At 36.8% G+C, this 15617-nt stretch overlaps 2 protein-coding genes across 4 annotated transcripts in view; one reads left to right on the top strand and one right to left on the bottom strand.

Annotated features, from left to right (window-relative positions):
- The window catches only part of LOC134538379 (protein numb), a 225866-nt gene that overhangs the window by 81750 nt on the left and 128499 nt on the right, over nt 1–15617 (bottom strand). The gene's annotated exons all lie outside the window — the stretch shown is intronic.
- On the top strand, nt 10609–15279 carry LOC134538567 (uncharacterized). Its single transcript, XM_063379991.1, has 3 exons — nt 10609–10717; nt 13310–14217; nt 15254–15279. Exons 1-3 carry the CDS (start codon nt 10647–10649, stop codon nt 15277–15279), a joined length of 1005 nt encoding a protein of 334 aa, XP_063236061.1. The 5' UTR covers nt 10609–10646.

The following is a 15617-nucleotide window of genomic DNA, read 5'->3' as shown; positions in this document are numbered from 1 at the left end:
AGTACATTCGTTCACCTCCCTCCCTACCTGATGACTTTTGCCACTGCCCTAACTCATCCAACACAATCGTTTCTTAAGACTCGACGTCGTTAACCCTGTAGTTTCACTTTTTATATATATTAAAAAAAAACAGGCCTTTGCAATGAAGGGAAACCCATCTCCATTCCTCCCGGGAAAACTCTTCTGCAACACGGCGTGTCTGTGTGACGTCACGTTGCGAAACTGCATCCGCCTTTCTATCAGCTGCAGTCGGTGGAAGAAGCGCACAAAACACACGCGTTCAATCGGCAACTTCGCCGAAACTAAAGATTCTACGTATCGTAAGTCATCTATTGCAAAATACATGTCTGTCGAGTGTTATACTCTTATCTTTTTGACCCGTCGTCATCGGTTGGATTTTCCTTGTTTTTCTATACGATGTTCACTATACCACCGCGAAAATAATTTCAAAATAACTAAAAGAAATGTTAACCTTCTTCTAAAAAATGTCTGGTTTCAGATTTCTGTGATAATTTTAAAACCCACCATAAACGTTTTTCTACATAATATACCTAATCATAACTAATGGTATGAATAGGGCAGGCTGAATTGAAAACATTTCGTATTAAAGTAGACTGAAATTATATTTAATTTTCTAGATAACACCGTGTCTACAGCAGCATATATATTAGAGTATGCTTTAAAATTATCATTAAACTATATATTTGAGTGTCCTGTCAAATTATTTAAAAAACTGCCTAAGTATGTTCTCGCATAATTATGTGATATATACATTGCAATCACTGCCCTTCCCCTTGCCAACGCATTGCATTATAACTTCTTTGTGCGCGATGAGAGTAAAATTTCAAGGTCAAATTTTAATGCAACGTTTTCGTGAAATATTGTTGTGAAAAGTTTCTGACACGACGCGAAAAGGACAGAACAGGTCCTTGGCCAAAGAGATGAGAGCACTGTACTATATACGTTGCTGGGCTAGATTCCGTCCTCTTTGTGCAATGTTTCGCCCCCCCCCCCCCCCCCCCCAAAAAAAAATAACAGAGAGAGAGATAAATGAACGAAAGAATACGACAGAGTGTACGCATGTACTTTTTTTCCGAAAATAGATATTGGTATCCTGTACAGTGAGCTGTGAATGCCTTGAATTTTATATTTGCTTACTAGCGCTCTCGCGTTCCTCCATGTTCAGCCAGCAGCGTAGAGAGCACTGTTGAGACAGTCCCTGCATTTCCCACATAGATAGAGCTACCTGTTATGAATTTCATATTTCGTTCAGATTTGGTAGAATTGTTTGAAGAAACAGTAACACGCGCAGTTTTCCTTTATGGTGTATTTGAACGGATAGTATTTATTTTTAATTAATCATTATTTAGACATTTGTCTTCTCTCTCTCTCTCTCTCTCTCTCTCTCTCTCTCTCTCTCTCTCCTGTTTTACCCCTTACGATATACTTAACTTACGAGTCGAGGTTTGAATTGCCAAATAAGTTTCATTCTATCACGTGAACTGAGTTCTTATTTTTTTTTTTACATGCTTTATATTAGCTTCACCTGTATGTTTGTCTGTCCGTCTGTAACTCTGTCTGTCCGTCTGTAACTCTTTCGACTAAGAGTGAGTGACTCATCACTGTAAAATGTCCCACCCATTTCATTACGTTCGTTAGCCGAGCGGTCAAGGCGCGCGACTTCTGTGACGTCAGCTTTCGGATTCAGCGATCGTGGGTTCTACTCCCGGCCACGCCGAAAAAAAAAATGTTTTTTTTTCCCCGGTAAATTCTAATATTATATCCATACATCTAACTGCAAATGATTCGTAGAGACTTTACCATTTATTTGTGACGTTGCAACTCCAAATAGTTATCTCAGATGGTAATAGGTAATGTCGGTAACTCATTTCCCTATGATAATTATACATAAATATAGATTAAAAAACTAAAAAAACATGCTTTTAAAGAATATCAAACTAAAAAGTTAAAAATAAATATAGTTTAAAAAACTAAAAAACATGCTTTTAAAGAATATCAAACTAAAAAGTTAAAAATAAATATAGTTTAAAAAACTAAAGAAACATGCTTTTAAAGATTATCAAACTAAAAAGTAAAAAATAATTTTAAAATTAAATGTATGACTATAGTATATAAGCAATACTAGTATAAATGAGAAAAAAGCATGGGGCGCTTAATATTCAAAAAATATGGCACAAAGCGCCTCAAGCTTTTTTCTCATTTATACTAGTATTGCTTATATACTATTGTCATAAATTTAATTTTAAAATTATTTTTTACTTTTTAGTTTGATAATCTTTAAAAGCATGTTTCTTTAGTTTTTTAAACTATATTTATTTCTTCATACTATTCAAATCACCCATAAATTGCCGACGAAATTCCAAAATATGAGTACAAAAAGGAAGGTAAATTGAAGGTGTTGTTACACAGGCACAGCCTTGCCTTGCCTTACCAGGGTGTAAAGTCTAGGATGGGAACAGGTGTGTGCCGAGATGGGTTGGCAACCCCACACCCCGCCAGCAAGTGTACTCGGCGAAGGAGTGCCGGGCACTTGTGGACAGAAGTGGAGGTGGTTCTTTGTCGCGGCAATGAGCCAGCCGGTGGCGCGCTCAGACTTACCTCTAGGTAGGGGGTTCCCAAGAAAATACAATACTGATTATTCTGTTAACTCTTAAGTTTCATGCTCACTCTTTTCGAGAGACAGTTATTACATATATTTGAAACTAGCTAATGCCCGGCATGCGTTGCAATGCTTTTTTTTTTTTTTAATTAGGTACACATATACAATGCATCTCTCTATCTCCCTTTAATTCTCTATATCTGTGTATTTTTCTATACCTCTATATTTACATATATGTATCTCCCTACATATCTCTACTTCTCTTCTCTATATTATCATATATATAATTTAAAACATTAAAAATCTATGTTCTACCTATCTATATTTTTACCTGTCATAGGTGTGACATATGTATACAAAACCATGAGAGTATTCGAATGGAACGTTGTGTCGAAATTTCAAAGCAATCTGTGAAGAACTTTCGGAGATTTATTTAAAATTTCCTATTATTCTGTGACTTATAAATACAATACGTGGCATTAGGTTAAGACACGAAAAAAAATCGTCGGTTTAAAGATAATCTATAGTATTTAAAAAAAATTAAAATAACTTAAATATAAAAATAATCCTATAAAAATAAATAACTTTTTTTTTTCTCAATATTTCTATGAGAATATCATGGCTTCCGAATACTGACTATTCACCTGCATTTTTCTACATGCATGCAAACAAAGACGGCTAATAAACGACAGTTTACCTGATTGTATTTCTATAATGGAAGTCTTTAAGAGGGCGCGGACTGCAATCTGGCCATCACTGGTCTAGTTGGTTGCAAATAGTGGCTAGATAAAAACTGCACACTTATAAGTATGCTCTGAATTTGTTTTTCAAATATAACCAAAAGAAATTTCATTAGATTGCATACGGACTTCCTTTCCTTCTCAACATTTGGTGATACCGGTTTACGACAAAGTGCAATAACTATAATACTGTTATCAACTACGGCTTAAGACTTTTAAACGAAGGACTGCGACTCAAAAACGAAGGGTTGTTTGGTAGTTCCAGATAATTGGGTATTCGTAGAAACTGCACTGGATTCAGACTTCCAAGCTTTGCTTTCCATAATAAACAGGGTGAACAACAGCGTAACCAAGGGAGGTTGGGGGGAGTGAACACCCCCCCCCCCCACGGATATCTTAAATTCTTAAAAAAAATTATGTACGCCAACGAAAAGGAAAGAATATGGTAGCCAACTGCTGTCAAAGAGGTGCTATCCCCCCCCCCCCCCTTTACCGCTGCGAGAAATGAAATTTTGCGTACGCCCCGCCCTACATGAAAGGGGAAAAAAGTATATTTTATAGATTTAAAGATTTGTTTAAGGGTTTTGTTAAAATGCCGATGGTTCTTGTGAATTCATTTCCAAAGTTAGTAAACTCAGTACCCGTAAATTTACCAAAACACACGTAAATCTACTGTTAACTTAATTAAGTATACCAGAAAAAAATTACTACGATATCCATAGATTCACCGGGATACCAGTAATTTTTTTCCAGAATACCCGAAAAAAGATACCGGTAGAACATTACATTGATCAGGATACCGTAAATTTCAGGCTACCTCCTGATAATACGTAAGGAGTAGGTACTTATCGCAAATTTATGGCGAAAAATTCAACCAGTATGAGGGGGGGGGGGGGGGGGGGGATACGATAAAACTTATCGTCCACGAGCATTTACGAGCAGATAAACGGTGCATCAGCGCGTACTTTTTTGTGACAGTCCACGCAGATAAGAGTGGCAGAAAGTACGATCTCATTTAGAGAGTTTAGATGCGATCTGGGCCAGGAAGGAGACTCGTCACCAGCACGCCCGTCATCGCTCTGGGACAATCGGCGGACGCGTGTGTCGACGTTGACGGGCGTCGCGTCGACATTCACCGCGCGTCTCATCCATCATTCCGCGGGCGTAAATAAAGCCCGTGAGTGGACGTCGTTGCGAGACCCGACTGCGTGCCGCCTCATTCCCGACTCGTCCATTTGGTGGGACACGTGCCCATGAGTAGTTGAGCCTCAAACAGATACGTCCCGTTCCAGTTCCAGGTCATCTTTTATTCTTTACGTTAAACCAAGTTAAACTTAAAGACTTTTCCAGTGGCCCAATATATATAGTGCATACATTTTTACACGATTAGCTGGCAAATTCGAATTTTTAACAGTTTTGAGCAGTATGGATGTGAAAAACCAAGTGGAATAAAACCCCTGTAACATTTTTGGGTTTAAATGCAATGCTTGCGGCTACTTTTACCTTTTTGACGTGACAACGTCTAATAAATCGATGAACGCCGGCTGCACGCACGAAAAAGTGTCCCGTTACGCACAATGTCCCGTTACGCTGTGTCCCGTTACGCCGCATCTATCTCTCTTCCACTCGATTGGAACAACCGTCGATTTGACTTTTTCGAGAAACATTAAACTTGAAACACTCCCATTCGTTTCCTACTTTTCCTATCATCGTCCTGTCCTTAACAGAATAACACAGATTGGAAGAAGTTAAATAGCAAACATGTATAAACGTTATAGTTAAAATAATCTCTTCGTTAAAGTAATAAACATACTTGAATTAATGAGTGCAAATAAAAGTTAATTTATCAATTAAATTGTAGATTTCATTTCACTCCTCTTTTGTATCCATACAAAATAGTGATAATTCAATAAAAATGATTCAATTTTATTCATAAAAGTATGCTATCATTTCATCAATGTTTTTTTATGACGTCACTTTAAACTATCGTCCGTAAACCGACTTTACAGACAACAAATATTTTTTTCTGAAAGATGTTGAACCATAACACATAGCAGCCAGTAAAACTGACTTTAAACCTAAATAGTTTCAGGTTCATATTCCCATTTATTTCTCATCCGATGGACTGACTAACTGATGGCTTCCCATCAAATGGCACTGTAGGCTCGAGAGAGCCCACACTGCGACAGCAACCACAAGACTGAAGGGAAGGCTTCAGTTCAGTCCAAAACTGTTCGGGCTGAGCAGTCCGAACTGGGAACTGGCCTGACTGTGTTTGAGCCTTAAGAGACCCGCCTCATCAGGGGTGTGTATTTGGGTTGGTGAGGCGGGATGATAAGTGTGACGCTCACTGGTGCTTCTAGCGTGGTGTCGCCTCTAAGCTGGCGCGCAGTCGTGCACAGGACAACTATGAAATTTGAGCTGTTACCGTAACATTATATGGCGGAGAAACGAAGATAAAGGTGTAACGCATTTAAACTCTTCTAAAAATACAGTTGATAAAAAACTAATCCCGAAACCAAACTAATTATCGGACCTCAGCTAATGCTTTTCGTAAACAGACCACAATAGGATATCTTGAGTAATTTTCAAATCTCGTTGATTTTTTTTTCCCTGAAGCTCTGCACGCCGTGTGTGTGTCTCCTAGTAGGCTTCACCATCTTGCAATTTAAAATATTTTTATACCGCTTCCGTTAAAGATTCCGTGTAAAACTGTTCCGTCTGACATGGCGTAGGACTTAAGTTTTTGCTCATTTATTTGAAGTCAACACTTGTTAACTGGCGTGATTATCAAGACGGTTGTGGTCGAACGCGTGAAATAATAAGTTATTTCCTCGCAGCGCTTACAGACTGGAGACTGTTGTTAAATATGTGGTTACATCAAGGTAAGGAAGGTCTGGGACATGTGATTTATGCCTTGACATGCAAACAATTTGCGTAAATAGTTCGAAATTGGAATTATAACAAAATATGTATAACTCCAAGATGGCAGGGCCTAACCCCCTGTAAATGTCACCTACTGTCTGAGGGATTGCTCCCTTTTTATTTGTTAACCCAGCCCTTTTAGCCGTTAGGCCCTGCCCACGGTCGTGGATACGGAATACGCCGTATATGCGAAACAGGAGAGGTGTTCGAGATCCAGCTATGTCCAGAGACTGAGGCTACCCATCCCAACAGACACCACCGTCACCCCCTGCCTCACTCAGCTAACCAGACAATTGGCCGCGTCCTCAGCTCTTAAGACGTTATCAGCGCTTCTGGCGCCTTCCCCGATCTCCCACATCTCAATGGGACTCCTCAGTCACCCCGTGAACCCGTGGTCCGGTGGAGGCCTATCCAAACCTCTGCTAGCTGTCCAGGCTAGTACCGGAGCTGTGTCGTCGCTCACCACGTCGACTCCGCATCGGGCTAGAGAACCCGTGGAGCCTAACTTAAGGCTAAGATCCTTAGTTTTGCAGCCTCCAAGAAAATTATTTCTCCCATGAATATCGTAGTAGATAAAAAAATTAATAAACAGTAGAATTGTAAATAAAACTTTGGATTTTGTAAATATGATGATGAAAATTTTCTCAAAAAATTCTTTCTTATTTAATTTTAATTTAGAAATTTTCAAAACTAAATATTAGGTATATATTTAAACGGTACACGGCTGTTACTTTGCACACAACTTAAGGGAGGTACAATGAACAATTCTTCGGTTTAATTTTTTTAATACAACGTACAGAATTTAAATAATCTGAGTACAAAATATTGTGATTTAACTGTCACTTGCCGCTGATGAAAGGAACGAGTTCAACAGTTTGCCGCTAGAGCTCCGGTTAGTTCCGAGTTTACTCACTAGATGCCTCGAATATCGCAGGAGTTCAGGCGGGAATATTATCGCTTCGAAACGGTCAAAACACAACACTAGTATCAGCAATAGTAAGTGGACGTGTATTTAAAATGAAGCACAGCAGGAAATGGAAAGAAGCCCATCGACGCCAACTTGAGTAAGTATTTTTATGTACTTGTTCTACATTGTAATCACATATTGTATTTTTTTCCCCCGGAAAAGTAATTCCAGTCCATTCATATGTATATATTTATGTTATATATATTTATATTATTAGCCGTTTTATTGGTTTAGAGTTTAAAGAATTTATTAATTTATAACTAGCGGTAATTTTTTTTTAAATAATTACATTACCCTTTTCTTGTACATACTGTGTTGGTGTTAAAATCAATGGCATTATATTAAAAATCCCTTTCGCCCGTATATTTTGTAGTATTTATTTATTTGATAAAGGTTTGAGATAGTATTTCGAATTTTTATAAAAAATTAAGACGTATATATTATATAGCGTAGTTACTCAAACAATGATTTTTTTTTGTTATTTCACCCATTGCAGTGATGCTTGGTTATATAAAAATTTAAAAATATGAATATTCTTTTAATGTGATACATGTTTCCTAGTAACTGCAACACCTGAAATTAAATAACAAATTGATATAGCAATGAAAGAGATTGTGTTTATTCAATATTTCCCCATAGTTTTTTGCTATAGCGAAAATTAAGGATAACTCTGCAATGATTGGGTGTATCTAAAATTGTTTCAGACAAAATTTTTTGATAACGTTTATAAGATTTACAAACAGTTAGAACATATTCGATGGTGTGCCTACTAAGGGAGCAATGATTTTTTTTTTGTCAATTCCTGTTTAACCCCTGCAAAAATGGTTCGTCTAATCAAAAATTGTTTCCGACAAAAGATTTAGTTAAAAAATTACAAGGTTTTTGAAGAATTATAACGGATTCGATAGTATGCATAATAAGAGAGTTACGATTTTTTTGGTCCGAAACACTTTAATTTTTACACCCCTTGCAGTTATGGTTGGTCGTATCAAAAACTTATTCAGACAAAAGTTCTTCCTATTTTTTCCTTTAAGCTTTATGTTCACACGGATGCGATATGCATCATATTATGGAAGTTGTTGCGATTTTTCTGTTAAAAAAAACCTTCCCCATTTCTACCCCTATGGACTGATTTTGTCCATTGACGAACTCGATCGAGATTTTCCATTACTTGATTTTATGTATCAGTTTGGAATTGATGTGCGAAAAATTACGGCAGTTATCGTGTTCATAAAGTTGTGATATATATATATATATATATATATATATATATATATATATATATACATACATACATATACATATAACTTTAGAACTGATGATGGTTATGGGTTTCTTGGACTATGAAACGTAAAACTACATAAAATCTTTCAGGAAGTCGCACCGCTGGTACGTTTAAATTCTATATTTTTTTTAATGATTTTTCCTTACGTATTTGAAATTTTCTAAAGAAAGTAATGTAAGGAATAAGAATTAGATACAAAATTCACGTTTTATATGCCATAAAAAAACATTGGTGTGCTAAAACAAAATGAATGCAAACAAAACAAATATCGTAGCAGGACTGTATTTGATACGGGGGAGTTTAGACTAGGAAATCAAATTTGTATAAATGAGTGCATACGTATTAGTCCGCGGCAATTATTATATAGTTATCGATGGTTTTCATGCATTCTACGCGGCACAAACATATTATGAATTTTTAAACTTAAGTACTTACTTAAAAATTCCATTTGAGTTGTAACTGTTCGTTCTAACCTGGGAAATACAACCTAAATGACAAGACAAATCATATTACATGTCGTACATCGTTCCATTAAGTCAAAGTTTATAGTATATTCCTATAACAAATGCGTATATAAAATACAGTATGTAATGCACTCAAAACAAGCAGGCCATTTAGAAAAATTTTATTTTCTGTTGACAGTTTACGTGCACAAAAACATAACATTTAATCGTCTCTGGCACGTTATGAGATTAAGTTTATTTTAGATACTTCCTCTTTCGAAAAAAACAAACAAACAATTTCGTCACATACTGTTTTTTTCTTCTGATTCCAGCAATCCTTCAACTCATTGTCTTACAGAATACCAACATTTCATTACAAGTTTTTCGCTGAAATGGCCCATTATTAAATTAAATCTTGACTAATTTTATAAAAAAAATATTTAACCATAATCACGATGATATCCGTGTATGTAAACAGTTACGTAACACTACAAATGTGAAAATGTACCCACACACAAACGAAATTTCGTTTTGTAGCATAAAGATTAATACAGTAGATAAATATTTTTCAAGTTTAGTTTTGTTATATTTACTTTTTATTTCCGAAGGTACAACTACTGTTTGCAAAAATAATGAAAAAAAATTAAGTACTATTAAAGAGCATCTACAGGTTTAAAATTTGCCAAATGTAATACTATATGAATTCTGAGCAACATATTAAGTTATTGACAACATCTTTTATAGTTACGTAAAATTCAGTTACATGCTAAAGGTGGTTCAGAATAGAATTCAAAATTCCAAAGACAGTTTAAGCATTTTTAAATACAAATGCGTAATTAATCACATAAAAAACATGTTAGACATTTTACCGTGCCACCTATTGGTCGAAACTTATGCTATAATGTGTAGTAAATAAATCAAAATTTCCGCAAAAATTGCTATAAGTGCACCCAGAAAAAACAAACAATTCGAGAGTAAAATCAACAAACAAAAACCACTTAACTCAGAAATATTTTAAAAAATATTACAGATGAAAATAGACAACAGAGAGATTAATGATTAATGGACTAAATCTAGGCAAACAGCAGATGAATCACAAAAAAAAGAAGGGGGGGGGGACAGGCTATTTTTAATTAAATAGTTTCCTTTAAATAAATTTTTAATAAATCTTAAACTAGCAAACTTAATGAATATTAAAGCAAAGGCAAATTAAAATTCTTTAACTACTCTAATGAATTATATTATTTCACTTAGGCTTGCAACATTAGCGAGAAAAAAGAAGAAGCTGGGGTTGACACAGAACCCTCTGCCTGCTGGTGATGGTCCTGCAACACCAACCTTGCCAGAGAGCCCAGGCGGTGAAAGTTCGGTCCCCACAGTGCCAGATGTAACCACCATGGCGTCTTCAGTGGCGGCGTGTACATCACGCAACACTGATGACAGTACACATACTCTGTCCGATGACTATCAAGGGTAAGCTTTACACTTACATATCTTGTTTGTGATATGACAGGTAAATTTAGAATTCATGTGATAATACTCATATGAATAAAAATTATTGTATGGGCTATGTTTCTTAAAAGGGAATAACTCTTCTAGGAATGATGACCTTCCTCCGCTGATGGTTTACGAGCCTCCATTGCCACAGACAGATCCGGGACTCAGTATGTTAGAGGGTCGAATGATGGTTGACGTTCGTCACTTCATGGTGCAATGCCGTCTTCTGGAGAGACACAGGTAAAAATTGTTTTATGTAAAATTGAGTTATTTAGATTTTTTTCCACTACTGTTTACCGCCTTCTGAACGTTTAACCGGCTGGAAGGTTGAAAATTCTTCTACAAACTTATTGACTTCATTAGTTAGTAAGTAAATAGGATAGATATGTAACAATACCGATTTAAATTAATAAATGTTGAAAATAAAAGGAAAATATATTTGAGCCATATTGACGAGGAGAGATAAATAGCCAATGTAATCACAGCTAACGCATATATCGAGTGAACTGTGGTGGAGCTACTTACAAACGTAGTAAGCCTTTATTCGATAAGAGGTTAAACACTATAGTGGAAAAAAAATTGCACACCATGTAAAATTTTCATCGGGGAAAGATGGACTTTTGCCCCAACAAACAAAAAAAAATAATTACTATGCTAAAAAATTACAGGGTTCCATTTTTATCGTATAGTTTTACACTAAGCAATGCAAAGTTGAATTGCAGTACGAACAATATTATGTTTTTCTTTTAATTTCATACCTTTGGCAGCCGCGCAAAGGAACCCCCCTGCGCGCCGAGCGGACCAGCCGCCTACGGCCACTTCCTCCCGTAATTATTTAGTTATGTATATAACGATACAAAAATAAGGGCCAATCTCTCGATGCTGTCGTTCAACAATGGATTTTTCACTACCCAAGCATTTATTGTATCACTAACCCCTAGCAGTTACACATTTTCGTTAGTTATACAAGTTCGTTAGAAACACAATTACAAGGCAGTGGCGATTCTTTTTTTTTTTTTTTTTTTTTTGCTTTTGGGGTCTGTAAAATTTTGTTTGTAAACAAATATTGGCCAGAAAGAATTATATATTTTTCAATTTAACTTCCGCTACATTATTTGCAACTATAAATGATCATAGAAACATAAGTTCCACGTGCGCGCACACACAACAAGTGAAATGAGGAGTTTTAGCAAATAAACATTGAGGTAATTTTCCAAAATACAATTTTAAAGACCTTTATACTGTGTTCTCACATTTGCAGTTAGATTTATTTAAATTCTTTGGCAAATGTTACAATTTAAAAACTTTGTTTAAGTATGTCCAGTTATTTTTTTAGGTAATTTTATTTGTTACAAGAAACCGAAGACCTTGCTGAAGTAAAATTATTATGTATAGAAATTGTGTTTAAATGGGTGTGTAATACTTAGATGAAATTGATACAGAATTATATGAAATAAAATTCTATTGTTTTACCAGCCTTTGAGCTTTCTGGCTGACGTGAAATTGTTATAATTAAACTTAGGGCCTAAATTTAGAATTGCTCGAATATGCAAAAAGTAATTCACTCGCTCACACAATGGCCTATACAAATTCCAACCCACTGTCAAAAGGGCTGGAAACTTTAAATTTGGGTCGCAGCCTCAATGATGAAAGTGGGAAAAGTACCAATTTTTATTTTCTAATTACTAAAAAAATAAAATTAAAAAGTAGGCACGCACCTTTAAAATCGGTGTATACCTTCTTTCGGAAGAACGTTGTTGCAGAAATTTTTTAAGAAACATAGTAAAAGGAACAAGATAAATATATTTTTTAATAATTTAAAAACGTAATATTCTAATTGTGCATATTCTTGTTACTTATAAGAAGATAGCATCATAACATTTGCACGCTTGGCTTACGACAGTTGGACGTGCCAACGTGTCTGCCGATATGGCGATAGTACCTATCTGTTCTACGAGTAAGTAACATTTTAATACCTCAACGTAAATATCCAATTTATTTTTTATTAATTTTTTATTATTAATTTTTTGGAGGTGAAGACGATGACGATCGAAATAGTGTTTTACTATACCATGATGTGTAAGAGGGCAAATGCGCGAATAAATGTGGCCATGGCCATATGGCTTCTTGCAGCACAGTGAAATGCAAATGAAAATTGTATCCTTTTCTTGAACAACATTTCAGACTTACATTAAAATAGCATAATTTTTAAGCATGTAAAATGTATATCTGTTCGAGCCATGTCACAATTATTTTTTTATTTAATTGTGACATGCACATCAACAGTTTGGGAAAACTGTAGTGGTGTGCATGTTATTATATTGATAAGTACAAAGATAAAGAAGCTTCTGTTCATATTCAAAAATTAGCGAACCTACTGGCATGTAAGTTTATCTCTTTCATTTTATTCTGTTCACATGTCACTCGACAGAGCTCAGGAGCTGCTAAGATTATTGTGTATGGTGAAACGAGGTAACACCCGTACTGATAACTTGACCACCTTACCTCAGTGCACTTCAACGTACATTTACGTAAATATAGAATAATCTTTTATCACAAAGAGTCGGGCAGATCTTTCAGGATTCACTGCAAGCTATTTATGTTCGATTTTAACGACAGTAGTTTGGATGTATGCAATATTATGCTGTTAGAGCAGTTGTATGAAATTAATAAAATCACAACCTAACAGCTTGAGTACCAATGTATAGCAGTAGTTATAGCTAAATTGCCGATGCTAGTAAAAAATTGTCTTGTTTATTGTGTGAAAGCCAAACGGGTAACAAATGTTTTTGGGAGATGTTACCAGAAATTATTATTATGTTGGTTTTACAGGTGTCCCATTTCATCTTCAGGAACATATTTTCTGGAAAGTGTCAACAGGTACGGTCTGCTGACAAATTTTAAATTTAAGTGCACTCACTGCAATCAAGAGCAGCAGTTCAAATCTGAGCCTGTGGAATGCCTTCCAGTGGGAAGAAAAAGAAAATGCAAAATCGATACCAACTTAGATATCAACGATAAGATTGTTTGGGGCGCAATTTCGGTTGGTCTAGGCTACGGACCATTGTATGAACTATTGTCACTAATTGATATGCATCCTATGAGCCCGGGTTGCTTTTCTTATCACGAGAACAGAATCGGAGAGCACTGGAAGGCAATGTTGCAGAAGGAAATGGAAGATGCTGCACTGGAAGAGTTCTCTATGGCGAAAGATGATGGACGCATCTGTATGGTTGGAAATGAGGAATATGCTTGGACCATAGGAATTTTGGATGGAGGTTGGAGCCAAAGATCCTATGGTCATAGGTATTCTGCTAAGTCTGGATGTGCTATAATAATTGGCTTCTACACTAAGAAATTGTTATTCCTTGGTGTGAGAAACAAATATTGTACCGCATGCATTCGGAGCGAACGGATGGAAAAGGAACCCACGCCTCACCTGTGTTTCCGGAACTGGACTGATTCTTCCACTGCAATGGAGGCAGACATTATAGTGGAAGGTTTCCGGTTCTGTGAAGCCAAGTACAAACTTCAATTTAAGAAGTTTGTTGGTGATGGGGATTCAAGTGTGCATGCAGCCATAGTTGCAAATGTTTCGTACGGAAGAGATGTTGAAAAGATTGAATGTGCTAACCATGTCGTGAAGAATCTCAAAAAGAATCTTTATGCCATAGCCAAGGGCATCCATATGCGGCATCTCAGCCAGTCGAAAAACAAAGCCCTCTGTCGCTGTGCAAGAGGTTGTATCAGCAACTGTGGGGGTGATGCTATGCTACTTCAATCAACACTTCTAAATGTGCCCAACCATGTGTTTGGAGACCATAAGTTATGCAATTTAGATGTGTGTGAGAGAGCTGGTAAAACAGCAAATCCCTGCAGTTATGACGCATTGCCTCGTGAATTGATTGTGGGAATCAAACAAGCTTTTGACCGAGTGAGAGCAAAGTCACAAGCACTTGTAATGGATCTCACAACCAACCAAGCAGAAATGTACATGTCATTAGTTGCAAGGATGGCTGGCGGTAAGCAGATAAACCGTTCACAGCAGGGGTCTTACAGCCGTAGGGCTACTGCTGCTGGTTTGTCTTTCCAACTTCGCTACAAATGGCATGGACAAACTATGAAGGCGATCACAGGTCACAGCCCTGGAGTGACTGTGAAGCGATTAATGGCAAAAAGACAGAAACAGCAGGCGAACTGTAGGCGAAGGTTGGATATGAATCCGCATGTACCACGGAAATCGGAATCATTTAAACCACAGGGTGATAAGAGCTATGGTCCTCATGCAACTCAGCCTCCAGCTTCTGGTCTTGAACTAGAAATTCTGACTGAGTCTGTGATGAGAAGCATAGAGCTTACAGTGCAAGAAAGGAATGATCTGGAGGTGCAGACACGAGATCAAGGAAGCAGTCAGTTGTGGATGAAGGAGCGGAGAAAACGAGTCACTGCTTCCTTTTTCGGACGTGTCTGTAAAATGAGGGAAAATACTTCGTGTAAAGTGACAGTGGAAGCGATTGTGTACAGTCGTGTATTGGAGAATGCTGCCACAATACATGGTCTAGCAAACGAGCGCATAGCTGTCGCTTTATACGAAGAACAAACAGGCCATACTGTTAAACAATGTGGTCTCTTCGTTGACCTTCAGCATTGCTTTCTTGCAGCTTCTCCTGATGGTTTAGTTGATGAAGATGGTTTGGTGGAGGTGAAATGTCCATACTCTGCAAGGGAACTTAACCCTTTAGATGCAGCAATGCAGCTGAAAACGTTCTTTTGCAGAGTTGTCGACGGCGAGCTTTGCTTGAATCGCTCTCACAATTACTACTATCAAGTGCAAGGGCAATTACACATCACACGAAGAAAGTGGTGTGATTTTGTCGTTTGGACAACGAAAGGCATTTCAATAGAAAGAATTGTGAGAGATGATTGTTTCTGGCTTGACAAAATGGAGTCAAAATTGTTGCGATTTTTTAACAACTGCTTGTTGCCAGAGCTTGCTGATCCATGTCGTCCCAGGGGACAACCGATTCGTGAGCCAGAATATATTATACAGGCACAAGAAAGTCGTTCAAAGAAACGCAAAATTTCAGATGTGTGAATTTTGAGAGACAGAAATTGTGTGGCTGACGAGAACTCTTTTTTT

Source organism: Bacillus rossius, chromosome 13 (genome assembly GCF_032445375.1).
Source record: "Bacillus rossius redtenbacheri isolate Brsri chromosome 13, Brsri_v3, whole genome shotgun sequence".
NCBI classification, from domain to species: domain Eukaryota; kingdom Metazoa; phylum Arthropoda; class Insecta; order Phasmatodea; family Bacillidae; genus Bacillus; species Bacillus rossius.
Note: the sequence above shows the minus strand (reverse complement) of the source record. Positions and strands in the feature narration are given on the sequence as shown.